This window comes from Odocoileus virginianus, chromosome 27, assembly GCF_023699985.2.
Source record: "Odocoileus virginianus isolate 20LAN1187 ecotype Illinois chromosome 27, Ovbor_1.2, whole genome shotgun sequence".
In the NCBI taxonomy this organism is placed as follows: Eukaryota; Metazoa; Chordata; class Mammalia; order Artiodactyla; family Cervidae; genus Odocoileus; species Odocoileus virginianus.
In genome coordinates this window covers 9,183,572-9,211,204 of record NC_069700.1, presented here as the reverse complement: position 1 = coordinate 9,211,204, position 27,633 = coordinate 9,183,572, and the positions used below count along the sequence as shown (strand labels likewise).

The window sequence follows — 27,633 nt, the reverse complement described above, 5'->3', positions numbered from 1 at the left end:
AGTTCAAAAACATCAATTCTTTGATGCTCAGTCTTCTATATAGACCAACTCTCACATTCATACATGACTACTGAAAAAAACCTTAGCTTTGACTATACTGATTTTTGTTGGCAAAGTAATTGTCGTCAGATAATCAAAACTGAGTTTTCTGTTCTCTTCCTGCTCTTGTGCATCCTTTCCTCTGAGGTGGGAGTTCCCTGTACAAGAACAAGATCTGACTGCCACCCTCTCATCCCCAAAAGTTCTTGGTTCTGAACACAGTGGAGAAGCAAGTCCAAATGAAGCCTAAAATTCAATGTCGTCCACTACTGTAACTCTAACCACGTTCCGTTCTGAGCTTCTTTTCTTACCACATCATTGACAACAGCGGATGGTCCAGACGCCCAAACTGCACTCTAACCCCATGTGCACCATATACTTTACCACCTAGTAAAATTCCACTATAATGTTGAGGCTTAGCTTAAAGGGTTTCTGGCTCCTAAGGAGAATTAACCATCAACTTCTGTGCCTCCATGGCACTTTCCTTATAGCTCTATTAAGTCACCTTGTAATAACAGTGGTTTCCATGTTAGTCATTAAACTTTAGGAGTCCATGGTCTAGAGGAGGTCTCATCCATTTTTTGGCCTGTCATCCATCCATCCATCCATCCATCCATTATTCTGGCCACCATTTTGAGACTACCACCCTTAGGATTCCCTCCAGTGTTAATAGTCTATGATTCTGAATATTAAATTTCTATATATAGAGAAAACAGTGTAAATTATAAGTCCTATATCATTCATGTCGTGATCATTATTAAATTTCCAGTGATGCATAATAACCTAGCAGGTGCTCAATAAATATATTGATTGAACAAATGAGTTAATTCTTAGAAATTGATGGGGGGCTGACTTGTGGAAAACAAATCTTGCTTTTCTTGACTTTTAGAAAATTATTTACTTGAAGTCACTGCACTTGTACTGAACTTCTGCAGCAGCTGAAATTACTCAACTGCCACAGATAGTTCTGAGTTCTTTATATCACATGTGCTGTTCTCTGCTCCACAATGTACTTCGTGAGCACACACTGGCACACGTAGGGCAGCGAGGTGCTGGCAGAAGCAGGCAAGCTGTCCTACGGAAGGCAGCCATTGGGTCTGCAGTCTGGGGCTGTCTCTGCTGGGACTCAAGAAGACACCTGTCCTGACTAGGCCACACACTAGTGGTACCACCCGGGTTTACATTTTTAACTTCTGACTTTGCCACTCCCTTCCTTCTCCAATACTTTAAAGTCCTTTTTCCAACTTCTTTTCTGCTTGTGCATATGACCCCACTGTCACCTACATTCCAATCCTATAAACCAGAAAACAGATGAATGAGTAACTGGTAAACAGTCTCGTCAGTTAGAGCCAATACCCTGAACATTTTCAAACTTTCCATGAAAGACCACAGTAGATACCAACCAGGATGTTATCCATGTTCTTTTTAAATGATTAAAAACTGGCTTAAATGACAATCACTATGATGATACAAGCACCCATGTTTGCTTTAAAGTCTTTATTATCCTGAATATAAAAGACAGACGTCCTCTAGGATATAACAGAGTTCTTTATGTGGAAACATTATTTTTTTACAAGTGAAAAAATAAATACCTCTTGGAATAAAGGCTTATATGCTAATATGTGCCATAAAAAAGTAGAGTTTTAATATTGACAAAATGTCTGTGCAAAGAAACAAATGCATAAACACATTACTGCTACATTAAGGCAATATGGAAAGTATACTCAGAAATCTCAGTAAAGTGACAGTGTAGGTTTCTAGCTTTAACGAAGCTAGTATTGCACCCGATAAGGTCATCTAGGTTTCCCAACATCCTAGAAAACCCACAAGCTGACCAGCGTCCAAAATTCCCAAGTGGGAGTGGAAAAACATGATTAAGAATACAGAAACAAACAAAAACCCCGAAATCCCTCTATAAGATAGAGGGTCAACAAAAAGTTAATACTTAAGCATTTACTACCAAAAAAGAAAAAAGCACACAATATCTAGGACATCTACAATAAGGCTGTAAAAGGCTTGATGGCTCAAGCAAAAGCAACCCCACTGGGTGAAGCTGGAGCAGGGTGCACGGGAGAAGTCACAAACCACCCCTAGTTTGTATGCCACGAAGCTTTGTCTTGGTGAGCAATGCTCTCCCTTCCAAGGAACATGGGCTCCCTTTTCAATCTTAAAATAAAATGTTCCCCCAACTCAAGAGGTCCAAGGAGTGCCAACTACTACACAGAAATTGTCTAACTAAACTGGTAGCATTTTATCACTGAAAGGCTTGGGGACGTGGTAAGAAGAAGGGAGGGAGAAGGGATAGGAAACCATCCATGTGGAGTGATCTGTTTTCCACTGGCCAGACTGGTTTAAATCTGACAACTATGTTGCCCACTTTAAAAAAAAGTCCCCAAATCGATTTTCAAATCTGTTTGCCTCCCAATCATTCTTGAACAAGTTAGAAAAAACAGAAATGACATTAAAACGATGACTATCTCTTAAGAAAAATTTTCCTATTAAAAACGTCCGGAGCTCCATGACCCGTATAAAAAGAACCAAGTAAATCCTTAAAACAAATTCATACAAAATTGGCTGCAGGTAGGAAACTTACCTTGGGATACGTTAAGGAGACTTAAAACATCATTTTCTAAAAGGTACCCACTTTAGGGTTAGGCTGCCACTTAACTGATGTCAAAGATTTTTCCTGATTCCTTACTTGATCATAAAAAGTAGGAAAGTCCAAGGAATGTGTCTGGGTCCCAGAGCTCCTCCTGGTCGCCACCCAACAGGTGCTGATTCTACACATGGTACATTTTGGCGGTGAGTAGTAGTTATATTCTTTCTATTCTTCCTTTTTTTTCCCCCTATACGTTGCATGGCAGATGGGTGTTGGAGTAGTTTTTCTCTCCACAATCTATCATTTTTATAGCTTATACTAGTGCAGTTCATGCAGACATGGCATGTCCGGTAAGTGCACAGTAGATCAGATCACAGTCAGGTTGAGAAGACTGGTGTGCGTTGGCAGGTAGATGTGCTGGATGTGGTCCACCCGTGATCTGCAGACGGGACACGACTGGAAAAGAAGCCGGTACTACAGGTTAGGACCCCCTCACGGATCTGGGTCTTCAGTGTTTACCTGTGGTACCTGTTACAGTGCATTTTCTGAATACGCTGTGGTCACAATTATTTCTAGCTTTTCATTGGGAGAGATCTTTGCTTTCTGACCAGTTTGTAAGTTTGCACTTGACAAAGGACTGAAAATAAAGATTATGGTACACATATACAATGGAATATTACCCAGCCATTAAAAAGAATGAAATAATGCCATATGCAGCAACATGGATGGGCCTAGAGATTGTCATACACACTAAGTCAGGCAAAGAAATATCATATGACATTCCTTATGAAAGTGAAAGTGTGATTGCTCAGTGGTGTCCGACTCTTTTCGACCCACGGACTGTAGCTCACCAGGGTTCCTCTGTCCATGGAATTCTCTAGGCAAGAATACTGGAGTGGGCTGCCATTCCCTTCTCCAGGGGAATCTTCCTGGCTCACAGATCGAACCTGGGTCTCCTGCATTGCAAGCGGATTCTTTACCATCTGAGCCACAAGGGAAGTCTGACATCCTTTATAGGTAAAAAGTTAAAAGAAATGATAACAAATGAACTTACTTATAAAACAGAAAGAGACAGACTTAGACAATGAACTTATGATTGCCAGGGGGGAAAATGGGGAGAAGGGATAGTCAGGGAGTTTGAGATGGACATGTACACACTGTTATGTTTAAAATGGATAGCCAACAAGGACCTACTGTATGGCATAGGGAATGCTGTTCAACGTTATGTGGCAGCCTGGATGAGAGGTGAGTTTGGGGGAGAAAGAATACATATCTATGTATGGCTGAGTTCCTTCACTGTTCACCTGAAACTATCACAACATTATTAACTGGCTAAACCCCAACACAAAATAAAAAGTTTAAAAAGTAAATAAAACTAAAGATTATGAAAAAGTATAAACTGAAGGAAATTAATCAGGTTTTCAGTCAGACCCTTCCAGAGACTGTCCTTGGCTAGTTGGCTTGGGCAACATCACTGGGCAGATGCCACGTGGCCAGGGAGCATGGCTGCTCCAGTCACAGGACAGTCACACACCACCCCACCCCCACCGCCACCCCCACCCCAAGGCTGGCCTCTCAGCAAGCAGATCCCCTTCTCAACCACAGGGGGAGCCTTAGGTGTGAGGGTCAGACTATGTGGACAGAAAAAGGCAAATTCATGACCACTTCTGGGAAGAGTGTGTTGCATAGTTTAAGGAAGGACGCAGGCATACTCTTGGCTCATGTGTAGCCCTAAAAATAGTTCTGAAATTAGCAGCTTCTTAAGGACTAGAAGTTATTTAGGACTAATTTTACATAAAACTACAGCGACATGTAGCTAACATTTCTGGGGGATGAAAACAAACTGAAAAAATTATTGTAAAAGGAAACACAAGGTGCAAGAAAGGAAAACCTACTATGTAAGAGGTACTTTTATTTTGTGTACAAATTTTAAAAGTAGTTTGACTTGCTAACTGAGAGCCAATCTAAGGGGACCTGAGAGGCACAGTTGGTAATAAAAGGAAATGAATCATAAATAATCAGGCAACAACCTACTGAGAGTTAACCATCACCCAAAACTCTTAAGAATTCTTACCCAAATAATAAGTAAAAGACACCATCCTCCTAAATGTCAGGAAGCAGAGAAAACATGAAACAGAAAAGAAGTTGACCAGCCCAACAGGCCTGGAACCCAGTACCCAGCTCAGCCAACCAACTAGATGTCTTACTGTGTGAATCTGAGTCTTGTTTCCAGGACTGGAAAGAAGCCTGTGGTTTAGTAATTACATTGTCGAGAAGAGTGTGCTAACCTATACGGTTTCCTAAGGGCCACACCCTCCTAGTCACCAAATACAAAGACCTTCCCTGGGTGGACATGGACATTCTCCATCAGTGCCTCCACACAGGTCAGCCCCTGGCCCGTGGCAGCCAGCTAAGCAGCAGCCCCTCACCTGGAGCCATGTGGACCCTCACCTGGAGCCAGGTGGCCCCCTTACCTAGAGCTGGGTGGACCCTCCCTGGAGCCAGGCGGCGCCCTCACCTATAACCAGGTAGACTCCCTCACCTGGAGCCAGATGGACCCTCACCTGGAGCCAGGCAGCCCCCCTCACCTGGAGCCGGTGGACCCTCACCTGGAGCCGGGCGGCCCTCTCACTTGGAGCCGGGCAGCCCCCCTCACCTGGAGCCAGGCGGCCCCCTCCCTTGGAGCCGGCGGACCCTCACCTGGAGCCGGGCGGCCCTCTCACTTGGAGCCGGGCAGCCCCCCTCACCTGGAGCCAGGCGGCCCCCTCCCTTGCAGCCAGCGGACCCTCACCTGGAGCTGGGCGGCGCAGCTCTCGCAGCACACGGTGTGGCCGCAGGGGCAGAAGGCCGAGTTGATCTCGCCCTCGCAGCACAGCACGCACAGCATGGCCTCCTTGAGCCTGCGCAGCTTCTCCTGGAGGGCGCGGGTCTGCTGGCAGCCGAGGCCCTCGCAGCTGCTGCAGCTGGTGCTGCTCTCCGAGGACTTCAGGGGAGAGCTCGGGGGGCTGGGGTCGCTTCTGGGCAGGAGGTCCACCACACCCGCGTTATACAGGGCCCGCCTGGCGTGGTCATATGCCTCCTTGGAGGTTCTTTTAATATCGAAGACATACTTCTTGCCCAGGTTGATGTTTTCGTTCAGAAAGAGAGAAGCCAGGTGGCCCTTCAGGTCTCGGCTGTACTGCATCATGACGGCACTGGTCACCGTGTCACACCTACAGAGACGCAACACCCAACTCAGTGCTGACAGGCCTGGGGGTCCCCACAAGCCGGAACTTAAATGCTGCAGTGAACAGGGCGGCTCACGTCCTCGGACATTTAACACACTTGTCTGCATGCTTGAAAATAAATCCCTCCAGTCTCATATGTGTTAAGCATCTCAATGATGCCACCTCTGTCTCCTCAAATGTCTCCTGAGGAAGGACCTCTGGTCTGGCAGTGGTGGACACAGAGGGCACCTCCCCCTCCAGGGACAGCAGCTACAGTCCAAAGCAGCTTATGGCAAGAAAAGGGACGTTTTTCTTTGTAACCCTGGATTTATGCTAAAAATTTCTACAAATTTTCCATTCTGCTTCACAATGTGTCTATTTTAACATAAAAAAGTTCGGTTGCCTGCCAATTACATTTTGTAGCTTTTGACTTTCCAAATATTTGAGTCAAATCACAACGCTAAAGCACCCTCAGAAATGAGGGAATCAATATGGTTATCGAGGGATCCTCACCACACACCGAGGACTCATGGCAGCTACCCTCCCAGGGAGGAAAAACAACTTGGGTCTTCCTGCAGGGAAAGGGCAAAAAGAGCGGCTGAACAAGCCCTCACTCAGGGTTACCTCGGCGGGGCAGGCGCGAGGTGAGGAAAAGGGCTGAGAGCTGAGCAGTGGAGCGAGTCCGTGCAGCTCACACTCATACCCTCCACGCCACATGCACACGTCCTGAAGGAAAGCAGGATGATGCTGAGAAGGACCCCTGCTAGGGCAGAAACAAAGGGCTCACAAATAGCCGATTTCTTAAACTCTGTACACAGTTCACTGACACAATGATCCCAGGAACTGTAGGAGGCTTGCTGTCACCTGGAAACCTCAGCCCCGAGGCAGACACTGGGGTCATGGAGCACAGAGGTGTACGTGCCTGTAAAACGCGTGCGTCTCTGTGATGGCTCGGTAGAGCCCACTGGCCGCCCTGGTGCTGATCATCTTGAACAAGAGCACGATGCTGTTCCCAGATTCCTTGGTGACGGTCAGGTACACGTTCTTCCCTGACTGGGTGGCCATCTGCACCACGGGGTAAGCGATCCTGAAAGGGGGTAAGAGAAAAGTGAGCGAGCTCAGGGGAGGTCCGCCACTGCACAGACACCTAGTGAGGTTCCCATGTGCTGTGGCCCAGCCATAAAACCAGATGTTCAGATAAGACCGTCAGATAAGCACTCTGCTCGCAAGTTATAAAGGATCATTGAAAAGCACTTGGGGTAAGTGAAGAGGAGCGTTGGAGTGAGTTTGGGGGGACTGTGTGTAGGTGAAATGAGATTTTTATAGCCGTGAATGACATTTGAGAAATATTAACTCTGCCACATCAGTACACTTAGGCCTGCATTAAAAAAAAAATAATGGAATGGTTATCAAGGCCTGAATAAAATGAATGCACCTACCCCAAATGAAACATGTTATCCCTAAAGGATGACTGTCTAATAAATTCCTCTCCATTTCCTACTTTCACGATCAGAGCTACAAGAGTATATACACACCTGGGTCTAAACAAATGTTAAGACTTGGGATACCTGTTAATTGGGCTGAAGTCATCTTTACAAATGGAGATTCCTTCAGGTCCAACACCGATGAGGAGCTTCTGCCCCTCGCTGTCCCTCACAGAATGCCATTCAATGCCGTAGTTGTCCATTGCTGACACAATCTGCAAAACTTGGTATTCGGCCGAAGCCTGGCTGGTCCCCTCCAGCTCCTTATGCTTTGCCACAATGCTGTAAGACACCAAAAAGCCAGAGAGTACCGAGAGGTTAACTGATGCAGTCTTCAGAGAGAAATCTATTATTTTCATTAGTGAATTAGACTGACACTGTCATTTATGAATCATAAAAACTTAAAAGCTATATATTATTGATGTTTCATCTATTTAGCAAACTTATTGTAAAATACTTTTAAGGCACCGTTCAAGATCTCAACTACTAAATATTTAGTAGAAAAAACTATTGGGGATGCCATATGAGGATGAATTTAAAGAACTATGGAAAATCTCTAAAAATATATGTAAGAAATTTATACGTAGGAATGTCTCATGCATTTGTCTAGGTTTACTTTCTAAGTTTCATTATAATATAGCATTATACGGCATTGATTAGGTTATTTGCAACTGAACTACGCAGGACTTATTTTATTTATTGGGGTGAACAGCCTCCAATATAGTCCTTAAAGATCCCCACCCCCTGGTATCCACGCCCCTGTGTAACTTCCTTGAGTATAGGCTGGATTAATGACCTGCTTCTAATGAACAGATTATGGCAGAAGGGATGGGCTGTCACTCAATTCTGAGATTAATTTATAGACTCCATCTTGGGTGTTCGCTCTTGCTCTGACCCGATTGCCTGTCCTGGGGGAAGCAAGTCACCATGCTATCAAACAGCCCCTGGAAAGAGGCCCATGTGGTGAGGGCACAGGCCAGGCAACAACAAACCACCTGAGCCCAACTGGAAGCAGATCCTTCCCTCAGATGAGGCTGAAACCCACAGTCAGCTTGACTGCAGCCTCCTGAGAGATCTGAAGCCAGGGAACCCAGGCAGGCCACGGCCGGACTCCTGACCCAGGGAACTGTGAGATGATGTTTCTTGTTTGAAAACACTAACTTTTGGAGGGCAACTCATTACCCAGGAAGAGATAATTAAAACACCTATGTTAGTCTCTTGGTTTAGTCCTTTCTGGGATGAAGAAAAGGTCAACATACCTGATAGACTTTTAATTTAAGAGACTTACATTCTTAAAAGGCCAGAGACTTTATAATTTCTGTTATACAGCATTTTGTATAAGGGCATTTATTTTTGTGGATTATATTTTGTGTTTATTAGTTTCTCAAAGAAAAGGATAAGAATCTTTAGAAAACAGTTGGTTAGAATGGGCAATGGTCTAGTCTCAACCTTACAAAATACCTGTATCTATCATAGTTTGATGTTTCTCCTGGAGATACTTATAAATCTGCTAGATCCATGACAACAAACAGGAGCCTGAAGTGGGGCCTCACCTGTTCAAGGTGGCACTGGAGAGCTCCTTGGCACACAGCTCCTCATAGCTGTACTTGGCTGTGTTCTGGTTGTAGTCCCCAAACTTGGTCTGGGCCAGGAGGGCGCTGAGCTCCACTGCCTGCTCTGGGGAACACTGGAGGTGGCCTGCCAGGAGGGCTTCCTTGATATGCAAGAAAAAGATATGCCTACAAAGTAATATGAGAATGAGGTTATGCTGGGGGACTAACATGGTTATCAGACCCACTGCTTGGCAATTCCATAATCCCTTTTAAGTAAGGAAAACAGCAGGGGAGAAAGCTACCTGGGAAATGCTTACACTTACAGACCTTTTATTAAAATCATGAGTAGTGAGGCAAAATAAGTCTAAAGATTACATTCACATATAATAACTATATACACGTCTCTGCATTATACATTTCAAAAGAAATGATCTTAATCAGAAAAACTTTTTCTTGATGTGTAACTGATATCTTATTCAAATAACACTCAAATCTCTCATTTTCACCCTAACTTCTCTCCTAAGGATCATACTCAAATGTGCAAGAGCTTATAGACTTCTCCCCTAGATGTTCTTCAGCATCCCAATTTCACCTTGTTCGAAGCCAAACACTATCTTCCTCCCCAAATCCACTTTTTCTCCCAGTGGAAACCAGAGACTGATTTGCTATTTCTACGACAGACTCAATTTTAATTCTTCATTTTCTTTCTGCCTAATTTCTGTCTCTGAAAATTCTTTAAATCCAGTTCCATTTTCCCCGTTTTTACTTCCTCTGTCCTATTGTAGCTCTCAACTGTCAGAGAATTTACAATATCCCCTAAGCTGATCTCTCTTCTAGATTCTGCATGAATCCATCTTCCAAGCTGCTTGCTTCTGATATAGACTTGCCACTCCTCTGCTCAGAATCCTTCAAGACATCCCCATTGTTTGCCAAGGAAGCACACTGTCAGCATGAACCCAGAGTTCTCAACGTCTTGCCCCAGATTTGCAGCCACCTCATGTGGCACTAGTGATAAAAGAACATGCTTGCCAATGCAGGAGACATCAGAGACGCGAGTTCGATTCCTGGGTCAGGAAGATCCCATGGAGGAGGGCATGGCAATCCACTCCTGTATTCTTGCCTGGAGAGTCCATGGACAGAGGAGCCTGGCAGGCTACAGTCAGTAGGGTCGCAGAGAGTCAGACAGAATTGAAGCAACTGAGCAAACACATGTGCACTCCTGTCATTCCCTCCAGCCACTATGCCCCAGGAAAGGGACAACTCTTTTTTTCTGGAAAAACCAAACTTATTCACACTCCTACGTCTCTGGTCTTGCTGTTTCCTCTGTCCTGAAGGCCACTCTTCCTATCCCCTCATCTGGATACCTGTTTGTCTAATTCACACACAAACCATTTAGCTGCATGTAAACTGACTTTCTAAGTGCGTCTAACATCAGAGAGTGCTATAAATGTACATAAAACTACACACTGTCTGCAATTAGTTTATATTCCCATCCTAGTTTCATTCCATCTGACCCTGTCCTAATTGTACAACACTGCATTCCACATTTACCAAAAAGTAAGTGAAACTTAGAATCCTTGAAAACTTCAGATGTTGTTACCTGACAGTTTGTATTGCCTAAGACTCTGAACAGAGTGTTTAAACTGTCATAGACAGATTGGCCAGGGTTATGAAATTTGTCTCTGGCAAATGTAGAAGTATAACTTTCCCTGATGACTCAATACATTCCTCTCAAACATGCTGAAATGCCACACTACTCCCTCCATTAACAAATGAATTATGATCATCATTGTAAAGCTCTGAACAGGGTTCCTACACTCAGCTTCCCCCTTCAGTTGGATATCCTTATTCTAGCCCTCAAGTCACTTTTATTTATGTTAGTTTTGTGTCTGACATCCAGGTAGAAGGGATAATGAGAACAATGCAAGAAAAGGAGGTAGGAGAACCTGAGGCTAGAAAAGACAAGCAGGGGGTCTGTTGAGTGTCTCAAAACTTTGGGCTGACAAGAGCCATTAATCCTCTTTTAAAAAATGCTTAAATTCAACGTTTTGTCCCTTCTACAACGATAAGGAAATGTTTAAAATTATCAGACTCTGCCAAACACTGCAGTTTTTTTTTTTCATCCAAAGCCCCCTATGAAGAAATCACAGTAAGAGAGCATAATAGCACTGAGAGAAGATAAGCATGGTTTTTATTAAACCAAACATGTGCTTGTCTTTAAAGTATTTCTGACATACTGCTAAACTGAGAAGGGGGTCCCTACTGGGGGTAAGAAATGACTACAAAAATAACTCGTTTTGAAATATCCAAAGACAGATCTAGCAGTCCCACAAAATCTTGGTGCTGCAACACTTCTTCAGTCCCCAGAAGGCTTTTTAGACAATCATTCAGTAAACTTCATCTTGGTTTATGTACTTCTGTCTCTGCAGTCATCAGAGGACATGCTAGCAGTGAAGAAAAACCTCAGTATATGCTTACATTAAACAAGAAAGTATGTGCTGAAAGATTTTTAAGGGTATCACCCAAACTAAGTCTTCTCGATTTAATCACTGCTTATGTGAAAGTGTCTTTTAACTGATTCCCTAGGTATTAAGTTAGAGACTAGTATAGCCAGCAAAAGAAGAGGTTCAAAATCAATCCAATTTCTTTTTCTAAACTATCCATGCCAACTTCTAGACAGACAGCTGCCAAAATCAAAGGCAGAGAAGCAATAACAAAATACTAACAGGTGGTCAGCGGCCTGAGAGTAACACTGATCCTTCCTCGGCATGTGAGCTGGAATTTTTAAAAAGGGGGTGGAGGGCAATAGCCTTCTCTACATACTCCACGTTTTAGGTTGTACTGCAACTGCTACCCTCTTAAGTACAAAAACCCCCCTCTGTACAGAAACATTCTGGCAGGGCGCTTCCTGCATTTTGCCATTTCACGGCTATCAAGCAACTTTTCAAGTCAACAAGTCTGTCATGCATCGTCTCTGTGCCAAGTCCTATGCTGGAGTTCTGGGGTTCCAGGGTGAATATATCTGATAGTTCCTTTTTCGATGGAACTTACAGCCTTTTGGTGTGAAGGAAAGTATCCTATCACAATAACTCTGGCTGCAAACTGGCACTCAGGTGACAAGTTTATGCTCTCCAGGAGTGGAGCAGCAACAGCAAAGGTCACAGTGGCGGCAGGCCGGCGGCAGACTTTATTTAATGTGCTCTTCCCAAGAAGGAGGATGACAGAGCATGCAGAACCATTGCCAGCAGCAAATCCAGGGATGGCTCAATAGTTAGGTGTGGTTCTAAATCAAGTATTTTCTTCTATTATTTTTCCTTGAATCATCTGGCCTGTAACTGACTGGTTCATGGATTTCACCCTCTCCTTTTCTGTAGGCTGGCTTAAAGATTACCAATAGTATCAAAATAAGTAGATGTGTTCAAAGGAGTCAGACCTGCAGTGAATTGCTTTTTTTTTAAACTAAAGATCAAACGTGATTGGCATATCTGATTCAATTTAGGCTACATGCTAGAAGCATAAACAGAAAGAAAGCCTTTGAAAAAATAATTTGTCTTAATGTCTATGACTACATCCTAACAGACATAAGCTCATTTTCTAAACATTCCTTTAGCTGAACCTTGAAATTCATGATTCTTCCAGTTTTACTCAGTTACTAAGAAATTGGATACTTTCAGCACAGGATGGGGCTTGGAAGCCCAAAGTGAAAAGTTCTAGCTAATTCATGTCTTTGCATTCATGAATTCACACTTACTGCAGCATTAGGGAAGATTAAAAAAAAGAAAATACGAATAAATATGAGGATATATCATATTTTAATTTAAAAGAAAGAGCCACACATCCTTTATATGTTTGGTTTTGAAGTACATACTTAGAATTTCCTCTATGTTTAAAATGAATTCCTTTCCACAATTTTAAGCCATAACATCAGGTCTTTTATCTTTTAAGAACTGTAATCAGAGTATTCTCCTCTAAACTCTGGCTTGTCTCACAAAGAAATCATCTAATAATCAAAGCAGAATCTTCTGCAAACCAATCGGGAGTTGTGGATCTGCTCATCACAGACAGCTACTCTCTATTACTGCCCTCCAGTTATCTTGCCGGTTATGTAATTTTGAAAAGTTTTTCATGACACAAATATAAGACAACTATATCCACACTCACTATTACACTCCAGATGAAGTAACCAACTAAAACATCTCTAAAATGACTGAAAGTGAAAGTGTTAGTTGCTCAGTTGCATCCGACTCTCTGCGGATATGGACTGTAGCCCACCAGGCTCCTCTGTCCATGGAATTCTCCAGGCAAGAATACTAGAGTGGGTTGCCATTTCCTTCTCCAGTGGATATTCCAGACCCAGAGATTGAACCCACGTCGCCTGCATTGCAGGCAAATTGCTAAATTGTTATTTTTTTAAACTCTCCAGTCCCAATAACTGAAGTGAATCTCTCCTCAAGAGACTGACTGAACCTGGCTCTCCATTTTAACAGCTGATTAGTTCCTCACAGAGTGAGACACCCACTGTGGTCACCTGAATGCCTGCCTCAGTTCAATGAGTCATTAAACCACAAGCTCTAACTGCAAGGTTATATTTAAAAATTATCAAACCAGAACAGAATTGCTATACGTTTGTTTTGTATCTTAAACTCCAGTGCAACAAAAATCAGTTCAAGATGGATCCAGGCCTAAATATGAAAGCTAAAATGGCAATGCTTTTAGAACAAAACACAGGAGAGTTATCTTTATGACTTGGGAGTCAGGCAAAGGTTTCTCAGGACGCAGTCAGCAAAAATCATAAAAGAAAAAAGTGCATAAGTGAAACTTCACCAAAATTAAAAACTTCTTCCAGTCAAAAGGCATAAAAGAAAAAAAGACCATGCAAATCACGGAAAAAAGTACACTTTATAAAACAAATATCTGACAAAAAACTGGTATATACAAAGAATGTGTGCAGCTCAAAAATAAAGGCAACAACTCAATAAATATGGGCAAATGACCCAAACAGGTATTTCACAAAAGATGTTTGAAAGGCCAATAAGCAGATGAAAAAGTGTTATTAATCAATAGAGAAATAGAAATTAAAACCACAATGTGCTAGCACTGCAAACCCAGCAGAAGGCTGGCAGGAATGTGGAGGAACTGGCCCCCCATACACTGCTGACAGGAGCACAGAATGGGACAACTGCTTCTGGAAAAGGTCTGGCAGTTACTTATAAGTTAAACAATTACCTCCTCTATGACCCAGCTTTTCAATCTTATTTACTCAAGAGAAATGAAAACACATGTCTACAAAAAAAGACTTGTGCGTGAATGTTTATAGCAGCTTTCTTCATGACAGCTGGAAAACAGGTGTTCATCAATGGACTATGGATAAATAGCAGTACATACAATGGGATACTATTCAGCAATAAACAGCAATAAGTCACTGATGTATAAAACAAGATGATGGGTCTCAAAAAATTTATGATGAACAAAAGGAGCCAGACACAAAAGAATACCTACTGTGTGATTCCACTGACAAGAGCTAGAACAGGCATAACTAATCTTCGCTGGAAAAACATACAACCTGGTTGTGGAGTGAGGTGGGTGGAGGTAGGGAAGGAGAGTGGGGAAGGACTGCAGAAGGTCGTGAGGGAACTTTCTGGAGTGATGGTAATATTCTAAATCTTAATAATAAGGGTTTTGTTTAAACAGGTACATCTATTTGCCAAAACTCATTAAGTGGAATATTACGATTTATGCATTTCATCATATATACATTTTATATCAAAAGAAAAAAAGAACTGGAGGCAAAGACTGAGTTCTAGTTAATGGTATGCATAGTGATGTATTTAGGGGGATATGTACTTACAATTTATTTTGAAAGGCATCAAAAATAAATAGACTGGTAGATGGGTAGAGGGACCAATAAGTGGATAAATATGCACTAAAACAAGTATATTAAACTGTTAATAGCAGAATCTAGGTGTTTTTGGTGTTCAATGTAAAAATCTTCAACTGATCTGTACATCTGAAAATCTTTATGGTAAGAGGTTGAGAACATAATACTAGTAAAAATCCCTTAGGGTCAAGGTTCAGAATTCAAATGAGGAGCCATAACTAAAATGAACCAGCAAATCTAACACACTTCACGGAAAGCTAGCAACTGAGAAACCTGTCACAGCCAATAATTACCAAGTCAGGTTTCTATTCAGGCTTAAGGAAATCTTTCTCAAAGCCCAAAATGTAAAATGGGAATCACTGATAAATTTGCTTCCTTCTCAGTCTCCAAAGCAGTTAAATGGTAAGGAGGGTACAGGTAAAAGAAATTCCGAGCTTCAAATTGATTACAACTCACTCCAGAAAAATACCTGGAAGCATAAAACTTCATTTCTAAAAGGTATGATTATTCACTCACTGGAGATAGCTGTCCCTGGGCAAATAACAATCCAGGCAATCGCAGAGTTTCATAGTGTCAACTATGATCTCTTTCTCAGCAATCTAGATTAGAGGCCTGGAATCAGGGACACGACTCAGAGAATAAACATACCTGGAACCTAATCCTACTGGTCACCCTGGGTCTGACCCCCTAGTGCCCTCTAAATAATCAGATTTTATTTATAATGACATTCAAAATGAAAAGTTCATTTTGGCTACATAAAAATCAATTTCTCAATGTTCTCTGATCTTTTATATGTATATATAAGTATCAGAAGTTCAAAAAGAGACTGAAGGTGCCCAGGTGGGCATCCTGTGGCTAAAATAAACATAAAACCACATAAACATCCCATATACTGAGCAGAAAGACGTAATAAATTAGAATTCAGAAATGTAATTAATACTTTCTTTGAAAATAATATACATGTCTGTTTTTAACCTTTTTTACTTTCCTGGGGCCTATGTTATATTTGTGCATTAAAAAAAAAAAAAAAAAGAATGTGTTGTTCCACTCTCAGACATGCAGTTGATATGAAGAACATATTCCTACAATGCATCTTATGGAATTTACCCATCCTGAATCACACAAAGGTAAGTTTACATTATACATAAGAATCAACATTTACCCTCGTGACAATGTTTTATAAGATTCTGAACATGATTACAGGCATGGGCTAGGGTCAATGTGATTTAGCTGTGGACCGATTTGAGATTATTACCTCATCTCTGCCTATAGTTTACATGTGGTATTTGCTTTGTGGGTTTCAGTGATGCCATCATTCCTGATCTTTCACATGTCTAAGTGATTTCTGTTGGGTGACAGGGAAAAACTGAATTTAATAAGTACCAAGGACCTACAAATTGGCTGAAATTAGATAAAGCTAGCCTGCAGCTTGAAAACTATCTGAACTTCCTAAAAGGTCCAAGTGGGTGGTAGTTCATCCTTGATAAGAACAAATAGCCACAAAGAACAAATGGCTTTGAATGGAGTAGAGGGGGCAAACGAAGGAAGCAAGCAAACAGAAGAATGCCAAGCACTGAGCAAATTATTAACTGAGAAGAAACACTAGAAAATGTTTAATGGTGAGATTTCTTTTAGATCGTCTCAGACTTCTCAGGTTATAGAAGCGAACTGGCAAAACCTGTCAATATCTACAAGAATATCTATATTATCAGTATCAGTTAACCCCATTTTTACTGACTTATAAGTTCTTAATTCATTGATTCAACAAATATTTATACACCAGGTACTTGCCAGACTCTGGGAATACAAGGTATAATTAGGTTTCTTAATGGAATTCAGATTATTAGAGTGGCTGACAATAAGCAAACGATCACAAAAGTAAATGAGTGCTACACATTTGTTAAATGTAAAGGAAAGCGGCACGATATATTCAGAGTTCAGTCTCCTAAGTGGGCCTAGAGCAGGCTTTTCCAAGGAGTGATGAGTGAGCTGGGGTCTGCAGTCACACTCATCACTGCTCACAGCTTTAAGACCCTAATGGGATGCGACGTTCAGGATTATGGCATTTCCTTAAACATGTACTTCAGCACTCATGAAGCACTTGTATTAGGACTGTTCTCTGGGATAAAGGATTCAGGTGTTGGTGAATCTTAACTAAAAAGGGTGCCCCCTAGCAAAGAACACAGAGTTCTGCTAAAACGCGGCAAAGTCAGGAGAAACAGAAAGATTTTATTGGCAGTGGATGGTATAAATACCATCCATGAAGATGAAGCATATAATTCTCTAATCTCTGGTTTTGAAAATTTTGAAAAAATCTGGTCTGAATTGCTGTGAATAACCAAGAGCCTCTAAAAGGTAAGAATTTCAAAGATCACTGTGATTTCAGATCCACTTTCAGAATATATTAGTCTCATGTTTCGTTCTAATCCACAGCATGGCAAACATCTGCTGAAAATACCTGCTGTCCTCCTCTCTGAAATGTTCCAGCTGAGTCTAAACAAAACTCTCGGGTTACTTTCCAGAATTCCTCATTCAAGAGCAAACAAAATAGTCTGGGTAAAGAATCAAATCTAAAATTAGGTCACATCAGAGGCCAGACTAACTCTATCTACCAATCTAAGCAGACACTGGAAATGTTTTTTCTGTCTTCAGAGAAAAGTTATCTAGAAAAAGCATTAGGAAAGTGATATAAAGAGAAGTAGAAGCTAAGAAAAAAAAATCTGCTAGAAGGGATCTTAAAGAAACTCTTTCAGGGTTTTCAGCCGGGCTCAAGTTTTAGAAGGCTGTTTACGTTGGTGGTTGGTGGCTGAGTTGAACCTAGAATGCAGGGCTTCCGTGTGGCCCCTGGGACTCTCCTATTACAGACAGGCCCTCCCGTCTGTCATTCTTTAGCAGCCTCCCTAATCTGATGCAAACTAATGTATGAACTGCCCCCAGTTAGGCCAGCTCTACTGTAAGCAGGCTGCTTTAATTGTCCACAGAGGACAACTTGGCCAGGATATTTCAGCACCATTATAAACTGTCCAGACACTTTCAGTATACTAAGTGTACCCTCACGACTCAACTGAGAGATGCTAAAATATCACCTCTCATAACTGGACTGGGAAAGCTGAGCTTACTCACTATGTAAATAGATCTATTTTACTTCCATGCCATTTTATATCAGTATTTTATAACAAATGATTAAACATCAAAAACATTAAACAACCAGCTTTATCTTGTTAACATAACATTAGGAAAAATAAGTGTTCCTGTTCTGTAGTATCTGGTACATAAACACAATGCTAACTGTAGCAAAACTGGGCCCAGTACAACTTATGTTCCTAATGAAAAGGTACAAAGCTAATTATAAATCACTTTATCTATTTATTAAAGCTGAATGCTATATAAACTTTAGGTGGCATTTTCTTAAAATTCTGTTACTTCAGACAACCCCACAGAAAAGTAAAATACACCAATATTTTAAAATCAAAAGTTTAGATCACCTGAATTTTTTGGTATGATTTCAAATCAATTAAAATTACCCAGTCTAACCAGGTATGTGCACTCTTTGAGTGCTATTAGGCTTGAATTTCAAGAGTCAAAGTCAATTGAGTCAATAAAGTAGGAAATTTGATTCCAATCCTAATTCATAAAATGTCTGTATTTCTTGCATGAATAAAATGGATTTGATAATAGTTATTAAATCTATTAAAAAGAAAGCACAGGTAAATAATGTCTAGTAGCAAACTGTAAAATCTGTAAGCATTTATAATACAAATGCATGTTATGTTATGACTGCTGCCACTTAATGATGTATTTAGTCCTCCAAGCTTCTGCAAATTTAAAAAATAAATTTGTGTCATCAAAACATATTTGTAAATGGATGCCCTGAAATAACTGCAAAATCAGGATAAAACTAAACAATGAAAATTCCAAGATGCTGTGTTTTATATATATATACAAATAATTTTTTCTTACTAAATTGCAAGGTATCAAACTGAACTGTAAAGTAGAAGCATTTACAAATCAGCTTTAAAAAACAAAAAGTGCAATCTATCCTGATGTCATACAGACAGCTAAGACATTCTTAAACATGGAATTACTTGAATATTTTGCAAGACATTTTTAGAAGCACTAAGAATTCAATATACAAGCTTCTCTCAGATACAAAATTGAACGTTTCCCTCACCCTTTAAAGCTCCATGACAAGGCAAAGCAGAGATTTCAAATTCAAATAAACAGTATTTCAAAAATGTGTTTAGCCATCCTCTGGTAAACAACCAAAAAAATAAAATGACATGCTAAAAAATGTTAAAGAATATGGCTCACTCATCATTACTCATAACTGTCACACTCACATTTTTATGGGCATGGCAAATTTCCAAGCCAAAGTAGGAAAACATTAAAACTAAGATCCAAAGTTTGCTGTGTTTAAAAGTAGTCATTTTCCCTTTTTTTTTTAAAATAAATATGCCACTCTAAGATTTAGTTCTCCTGCATTTCAGCAATAAATATTAAACACCAGTTTCCTAGCTTAGCTCATCCTTGAGAAAAGCATTACGTCTAGTCCAGGGGAGAATCCATTTTCTGTTTGAAAAAGGAAACCACACACTCCAATTGTCTTGCACTACTGGTAGCTTTCTAGAAGTAGAGAGAGAAATTTAACAATCTAAACTCAACAATCATGTGTAATGTATTTGTGGGGTAGCATGTTACTACTGGCATTAGATGAGTTTTCTTAACTGAATTTGCAAGAAACTGAAAAACTTAAAAAATTCGGAAAGACCTCTTTGCTACACACTGTAATCTGACACTAGGCTGAAGAAGTTGACCAAGTTTAAGTAACCCAAGAGGAACTGTTTCCTGCTTTCTGTTAGAACAGTCTGCAATGACCTACAGTAACACTGCCGAGGCAGAGGTTACTATCGGGCAATAGCCGCTGTTATCAGGAAGTCAGCTGGGTTTTTTTTCTTTCTTTTTAAAATTTTTTTGAATTGTGGCGCTGATCTCAAATGTTTTTAAGAATTCATCCTTGCTCTCCCATTGTTTATAAAGACAAGAAAAATACCGCAAGAGCTGGAAAATGTACCCCTGGCCAACTATGCTGCTCTCTTTTCACCTTCAACAAAAGAACTGTGCTATGGAAAACTTCTAAGTTATGAACCACCTCTGTATCAAAACAAACGTATGGGTGAGCATCTCTGGGAAGGCGCAATGGCTCTCTGTAAAGGGAATCAAAGGTATATTTGACATTGGTTTATTTTAGCATCATTTTACCTAGTCTGCTCCTGTAAGATGAGATGAGGCTCCACGAAGAACTTGACTCTCAGTTTAAGCCGGTAAGGGGCTAGCCCATCCATCTGCTGGGAGATCCGGTTTCTCAGATTTAGCCATAAACTTTCACCTTTGCTACCCGTAAACTGCAGTCCAAAATAATCAACTTCTATAATTCCCAATCTCCTGCACACCTAAAACAAAAATGAATGCAGCATAGATAAGCAAGTGGTCCATGTGGTCAAAGCAAACTAAGACTCCATCTAAGATTCTTGCATATGTTTTGTTTTTAAAAAAAAAAAAAAAACAAAACACAACACGAAGTTCAACAACGGTGTTACAATTCCTGTTGTAGGCTATAAGAACAAAGTTCTAAGGCTCCAGTGATGCTAAACCACTAGATGTGGTATAGAGACAGGCACAAAAGGAGTTCTCAAAATGTAGCCTTCCAGAAAGCCTGAGGAAGGGAATCCACGGGGTATTTTCCTTCTTATTCCATCCAATCACTGGAATTCCCTCCACCAGCACAATCTGCACAGCTGATTTGGCAGCTTATTATTTGGGCAATTTTAACCATCTGGGTTCCAAAAAAATAAACACACTGAGGAAACACGCCACAAGTGTCTGCTAAGCTTTACAGAAGGCTTTCCAAACACCTCAGGTCGAGGGGGGTGAGGGCACACTCGAGAGCAAATCCTGCCGTCTGCCACACCACTAGGCGCTGTTGGAACGGTTTTTTACTCCTAAGGAAACGCGCGTGCTGACAGACAACCAAGGAGTTTATGACCCAAACCCACGTCCCCAGCAAATCGGGAGAGGCAGGGCGGTGAACTGTCCGCTTGAGAAGCAGCAAGAGGCAAGGGGCCCGGCTTGTCTACCCAGCAACCCGAGGGACCTGCGACCGCCTCTGGCCACCACATCCCGGGACGCGGGTGGCGCCGCCGGGCCCCGCGGGGACGACAGGCGGCCTCGTGCACACACCACCTGCAGCAGGTGTGCCGGGCCGCTTTCTTCGGGCAAAGTGCCGGGCTGGGGGACCGGGTGGCAGGCCCCGCGGCCCGTCTTCCGCGCCCCCGCCCCACCCCCACCAATGGGCCACCCCCGCGCGCGCCAGGAAGGGGGCCGCGCGCCCCTACGGTCTCGGGAAGGAGGGGGCGCAGGCCCGGCGCCTGAGGCGCACTCCCCACCGCCGCCGTCTCCCGGCTCCACCGCGAGGCGCCCCCCACCCCGGCCTCAGGGGACCGGCAGGGGGCCCCGGTCCTCACCTGGTTGAGACAGTCCTCGCCGTTGGCTTTCGCCTCCACCTCCACCTCCATCAGCACTGCGTCCGGCCTCGTCACATAGCACAGCATGGCTGGGGCCGCCGCTGCTGCCACAGCCGCCTCGTCTTTGGTGTGCGCGGGGCTCAGACCCAGCTCCGGGATCAGCGAGGCTGGCCCCCGGGAGACGGCAGCCCTGCAGACCCCTGCCCTACGCCCCGCAGCCGCCGCGCCCCGCGCACCAACCCCCTCTGCCTTGCCAGCCCGCGCGTCAGCCGGCTTCCCGGGTCCCCCGGCGGCGCCGCACTCCAGCAGCCCGACTGCCTGCGCCGCGACGGGGACTCCTTAGATATAACGGCCCCGCCCCCCTCGGCTGGGGCCCCCGCCAATCACGGCGGCCCCGCCCCTCCGCCACCGCCCGGCCAGCCAATAGCGGCGCCCGCTCGGCCGCCGCCCGCCCTCCCATCGCCGGCAGAGTGTCCCCCCGCCCCCACACCGGCCGCCGGGGAGGGGGCAGCTCGCGGGAGCCGTAACGCTGAGGAGAGGAGGGAGGCCCCGCAGCGCCGCCGCTGTGTCTGCCCGCTGGGCGACGCTGCTTCGAGCCCGCGACCGCCCGGAGCTCGCAAGCGTTTTTGACAGGCTTGAATTTACAGTGATTTAACTGTCTGCAAGCTGCTGCTATTCTTTAGAAGCCTTGGGTCGCTCCAGTAGCACGTTTCGGGGGGTGAAGGCAGAGCAGCTCCAAAGCTTGAAAAAACTCTTGTCTCTGGGGTTTGCCACAGTGACTGGTTGGAAGGCGGAACTCTTGTTCATTATTTTAGATCTCGTCGTTGGAAAAAAAAATCTGAGTGTAAAAGTTTGTGCAGTTGTTTTTCAGTAAGGCAGGGAGTTTCTCCTCTAGTGCTTTCTCTGTGAACCCTCCCCAAAGGCTTCTGTTTACCCGTTGTGCTGAATCAAAACACTGTTCAGGGCACTAAGGCCCGCTCTCAGGTTGTCTCTCATCGTTGTCTTGCCCTGTCTCATTTGTTCATTAGACATTAATTGAGCACCTGCCCCGGTTCCAGCCCTTTCTCTCAGACAACCAGGTGTTATCCTCAACTTCAGGGTAAGGGACTCCTCTCAGAACCGCTATTGAAGCTATAAATAATTAAAGGTCTCCAACTCTTTCCTCATTTACCACTTGTTTCTCTTAGCCAACGCATTACTCAGCCTACATCTTTGGTTTCTTTATAGGAGAAGCCAGAGATGTGGCTTTCAGCCTTGGACCCTTGAAAGCTGACTTCTCTCTGCAGCTCAGTGTTTCATCAGGCAGATGGAAACTATAGTGTCTGTCCTGCCTTGGAAAGAGCAGCAGAGGTAGTTTTCAAGAAAGCATTTAAATGACCTGGTTTATGGTATATGTAAGGAGATCTATATCACCAGCTCTGTCACCACCTGCGGATGACTTCCGTCATTATCCCTTTGTCGGAGTTCCAATTCTTTCTGTCCCACTGACATTTATTTACAAAGAAGTAAGAATATCAGAGGAGAAGACTACTGGTTAGGATCCTACCACAGTCTTTCACTGAAGCCCATGATGGGCTAAAACAACCACGTCCCAACCTCCAGTGCTGCAGAAGGGCATGCACACGCATATCTTTCCTTGTGTCTTTTAAGAATACACCTCACAAGACTTCCCTGGTGGTCCAATGGTTAAGAATCTGTTTTGCAATACAGGGGACATGGGTTCTATCCCTGGTGGGGGAACTAAGATCCCACATGCTGGGGAGCTAAGAAGCCAGTGCACCTCAAATGCCTAGCCCTGTAAGTACTGAGCCCCAGCGCTAAGACTAGAGAGTCCCTGCTCCACAAGGAAAGATCCCACGTGATGCAAGGAAGATTCCCCTGTGCCGCAACTAAGACCAAACACAGCCAGGTATGTATATATATAATACATCTCAAGATAAGCTGCTGAAATAGTCCTGTCTTGTATCAACTCTTGTTCCTGATTCACTTAATTTCAGTTTAGTGATCTGGGAAATTTATCTAGGAGATAATATTTGGGTAATTGTCATCTAATCTGTGCTTAATCTATAGAAATTTTAGAACTGGGAGAAGAGGTGAGGGGCAAGACAGAGGCCAGGTGTATTGCTTATTTTTGCTTATTGAGTGACCACGGTGGCTAAACCAATGCCAGTGAACCAACAGTTGTCTAATTAAAGCAAAAGAGAATTTAGTGCAAAAATTTGGGGGAGCTCACAGAATCAGTGTGGACGAGGCTTGAAAATGAATGGAAAGGGAGACGCATCAATTGGCCAAGAACAAAAATCAAAGACCAAAACCTAAACACAAAACAACCAAACACTGAAACCAAATACTCATGCTGTGGAGAAACTACTTTAAAAATAGCATATTTTTGGTTTGCCAGGGATATTTCTTAATATAAACCAAGACCATGCTTTGACTGTGGGATGGTTGGTAAAGATGTCAGTGAGTTTTGAAATTGAATCATCAGATAAGACTGAAGAAAAGGATTTCTTAAAACAAAACAAAGCTAAAAATAGGAAAAACAGCACTTGGGGTGGGGGTAGAAATCATGATGACCAAGAAGAAAAAGAAAACTGGCTTCTATTAGCATGTCCAGGAAATAGGAGACCTTAATCGTTTCCTCTCTTCCTCTCTCTCCCCCTGGTTTTTCTCTTTCCTCATTTCTTCGTTGAGTAGAGATATAGAGACCAGATTAGTTAGGAATGAGAAGGCTGAGTTTGCTGGTGCCTGGGTGAGAAAGCAGATTATGTTCAAAGACCTGGTTAGGGAGTAAAAAGCCCACAGTAGAACTGCTTCCTAGAGGATCCCACCATCTGGCAGTGCTATGAAACGTCTGGAGCCGGTTTCAAGCCCCAGCTGGGTCTAACTCCAAAATAAGCCTGCACACCCGGGCCTGGGGGTGGTAACTGTATTGGACTGAGCTGTGACTGGCAGTTCCGGATTAGCCAGAGAAGTGCTACATTTTACTTGTGTCTGGTCTCTTATGCTCTCCATTAGCTATCACCTCTTAAAGATGGTGTTAAAATTAACCAGCAAAGTAAAAGGATTGGTTGCAGGAAGGTAGATTTTAAAAATACTAATAGAAACCATAGCTTAAATGGCTGTTCAGATACACCCAGCATCCACACCTTTTCTTTCTGTCACTGGTACGAAGGCTAAAGACAGAGCACTAGATAAGATTCGTAAGATGCGATACCATGGTCATCTGGCTTCAAAATGTTTCTTCTGGCTGAGCACAAGGTTTGATCTGGCTGGCTGGGTACCTCTCTGTATGCATTCCTTTCTAAACACTGCACACACTGCTGCAGAGATCCTGTGCTAGGTCAAAGGAAAGGCTCTTCTCCCTCTTTACCTCTCGAATGTTCGTTTGTAAGGGCACAGAGCGACTGCCTGAAAATCTGTCTTTATCCTCTCACACATTATTCAAGCTAATTTTTCTATCAGCAATGCTTTATCGAGCACAAGCATGTTAAACTGTGTGGAGTGAGCTGAAATCTCTCATTTGAAATGTTAGACTTGTGAAATTCAGGAGTAGTTTAATTTGATGTTTGCCTGCCATCAATGTAGAGCGTCTCATTTCCAAACCTGGCTGTCTGAAGATTGGAAGAAGGAGAGGAGAAGCAACGCCCATATTACAGACTCTGGAACATATAAAATGGCATTGTCTTAACTAGCAGGTGGTTTAAATGGTTTTTTCCCCTAGTTGTGAGAGTAGTTTATGTTTATGGTGGTCTCCTTAGAAAAGACTGAAAAGTACAAGGGAAGAACGAAGTAGCTGTGTTTTATCAGGCATTTCCAGTTAGTGTTGATGTTTTACTTTTGTACTTTGCATGCACTGTGCTCTAAATTTTGATTGTTGCATAATCACATACTGCATATGAAGTTCTGGAGAAAGATCAAGAGACACTTATGGTGGGAAGTTTCAAATCTAAACCTAGTGTTATGAATATTAGGAAAATTATAAATAATTATAAGTGGCTCAAATGGTAAAGAATCTGCCTGAAATGTGGGAGACTTGGGTTTGATCCCTGGGTGGGGAAGATCCCCTGGAGAAGGGCATGGCTACCCACTCCAGTATTCTTGCCTGGGAAATTCCATGGACAGAGGAGCCTGGTAGACTCCTGGTGGGTCCATGGAGTGGCAAAGAGTTAGATACAATTGAGCGACTGACACTTTCACTTTCATAAACAAAAAGAATAACCTCCACAAAAAATTCCAATTATTACTCTTTCTCAGCTTCTTTTAAAAAATTTTTTCTGAAATATTACCCTTTCTTCTGTTTTCCTTCTTACTCCTAGTATACCTGGAAATGCATGTATCATTTTGTTGAGAGATGCTTAGAACTGGGAGATAATTTCCAATTTGGCAAGTTTTGTGTAACAACAAAAATAGTTTGTTCATTCTTTGGATACCTGTCTTTTATTTATGGAGATGATCGATGATTAGGCAACTGCTTCTCAAGTCTGGTGATATGCAAGGACTGATCCACCCACAATAAGGTATATAGTCGTTCTGATCTTGATTGAGTGCGTAAGTAGATGCCGGGGATGTAGTTGGGAGCCGTGGAACAGAGAACAGATCCAGTGTGCCTGAGGCTCATACTCACAAACCTGCCCTAACTGGTAGGTGATCCAACCAGCTGATCTGTAATGACACCCCTCTTCCTGGCCCTTCACACCATGTCTGGACACGCCAGTTCTGTGAGAAAAAAAAGGCGGGGAGCTAACATGATACATTGTGTGGATGGGTTTGACATAGAACTTGGTGGGGGTGAAAGTGAAAGTGTAAGTCGCTCAGTTGTGCCCAACTCTTTGCGACCCAATGGACTATAGCCCACCAGGCTTCTCTGTCCATGGGGATTTTCCAGGCAAGAATACTGGAGAGGGTCGCCATGCCCTCCTCCAGGAGATTTTCCCACCCCAGGGATCGAACCCAGGTCTCCCACTTTGCAATCGGATTCTTTACTGTCTGAGCCACCAGGGAAGCCCATTCTTTTCATGATTAAAAATTATTTATCATAGACAGACTGCCCAGGGCAAGTGCTAGATTTCAGCATTGTGATATAGACTGAGAATAAGCAACGTCAAATTTCCAGGTGTTTTGAGAATAATAAAATCCCCTTCTTCCTTTTCTAGCTCCAGTCAATAAGAGGCCTTTCTCAGATTATAGTTGTTCTTAACCAGCTTCAAATATACATAGATTTTTTAAAAATCCCATCTAGCTGTGAAAATGGCCACTTGAAAAATGGCAAGTTTTAAATATAAGGCAGGGTATACAATGAGATAATATGGGCAAAAATACTTAGAAAAAAAGTGATATTCAAATATACAGTGGTAAAAATGATAGTATTCCTTTAAATTGCTCACCAGTGTTCTGTGTCTTTATCATCTATTTGATGTCCTGCTGTGTAAATCAGCTCTCTTAGGGGACAATTCTTGCTGTTGGATGACTGGCAGGATTTGCTGCTCCTGGTGATATATATATAATAGTAAGACTAGTTAGCTCATTTCTTACTATAAATGCAAAATCATCTTTCACCATTAGGATTTTAGTGTATGTCATGAAAAGGAAAACACATATTATCAGTAATTAAATGAACTTATTTACAAAACAGAAACAGGATGACAGACTTAGAGAGTGAACTTCTGGTTGCTGAGGGGGTGGTGGTGGTGGGGAAGATGGAGGGAAGGGATAGTTAGGGAGTTTGGGATGGACATGTACACACTGTTGTATTTGAAATGGATAACCACCAGGGGCCTACTGTATAGCACAGGGAACTCTGCTCAATGTTAGATGGCAGCCTGGATGGGAGGGGAGTTTGAGGGAGAATGGAGACATGACTGACTGTGTATGCTAAGTCCCTTCATTGTTCACCTGAATCTATGACAACATTGTTAATTAGATTTACCCCAATACAAAATAAAAAGCTTTGGAAAAAACACTATCCTAAGTGTTTATGGTGGTGCCTTGCAATATTTATATAATGTTAATAAGACCATGTTAAACATGTTTTAAGATTTAAAAGCTATCTTTCATTACTTAAATTTTTTACTTGACATAATTTTCAACTTATAGGAAAGAATAATACAATGATTTCCAAACAGTTTCACACCATATCCTCAAATATTAATCACACTGCTTTATTCTTCTCTTTGTGTACGTAATCTTTTCCTGAACTATTGGAGGGCAAGTTGCATACATGATGCTACCTTTAACCCTAAATACTTCAAGGATAAATATTAATTGAAATGAATATCCACATAGTCCCAAATTAGGATATTATCTTACAGAATCACACACAATTATCATAATTGGCAAATTAATATTGATGT

At 42.5% G+C, this 27,633-nt stretch overlaps 1 protein-coding gene across 1 annotated transcript; it reads right to left on the bottom strand.

The window, feature by feature from the left end:
• Positions 1-1,521: 1,521 nt before the first annotated feature.
• On the bottom strand, positions 1,522-21,581 carry MYLIP (myosin regulatory light chain interacting protein). The gene is made up of 7 exons (XM_020876016.2): positions 21,281-21,581; positions 20,019-20,209; positions 8,882-9,067; positions 7,413-7,610; positions 6,767-6,931; positions 5,430-5,850; positions 1,522-3,094 (listed from the first exon to the last, which is right to left on the bottom strand). The coding sequence occupies exons 1-7, from the start codon at positions 21,365-21,367 to the stop codon at positions 3,005-3,007; spliced, it is 1,338 nt and encodes a 445-aa protein (XP_020731675.1). The 5' UTR covers positions 21,368-21,581; the 3' UTR covers positions 1,522-3,004.
• Positions 21,582-27,633: the final 6,052 nt, after the last annotated feature.

Coding starts and splice junctions, on each gene's coding strand:
- MYLIP (XM_020876016.2), bottom strand. CDS start 21,367: ATGCTGTGCTATGTGACGAGGCCGGACGCAGTGCTGATGGAGGTGGAG. Junction 20,210..21,280: donor GCGAGGACTGTCTCAACCAG/GTGAGGACCGGG, acceptor TTTTTGTTTTAG/GTGTGCAGGAGATTGGGAAT. Junction 7,611..8,881: donor TCCAGTGCCACCTTGAACAG/GTGAGGCCCCAC, acceptor GGTGTCTTACAG/CATTGTGGCAAAGCATAAGG.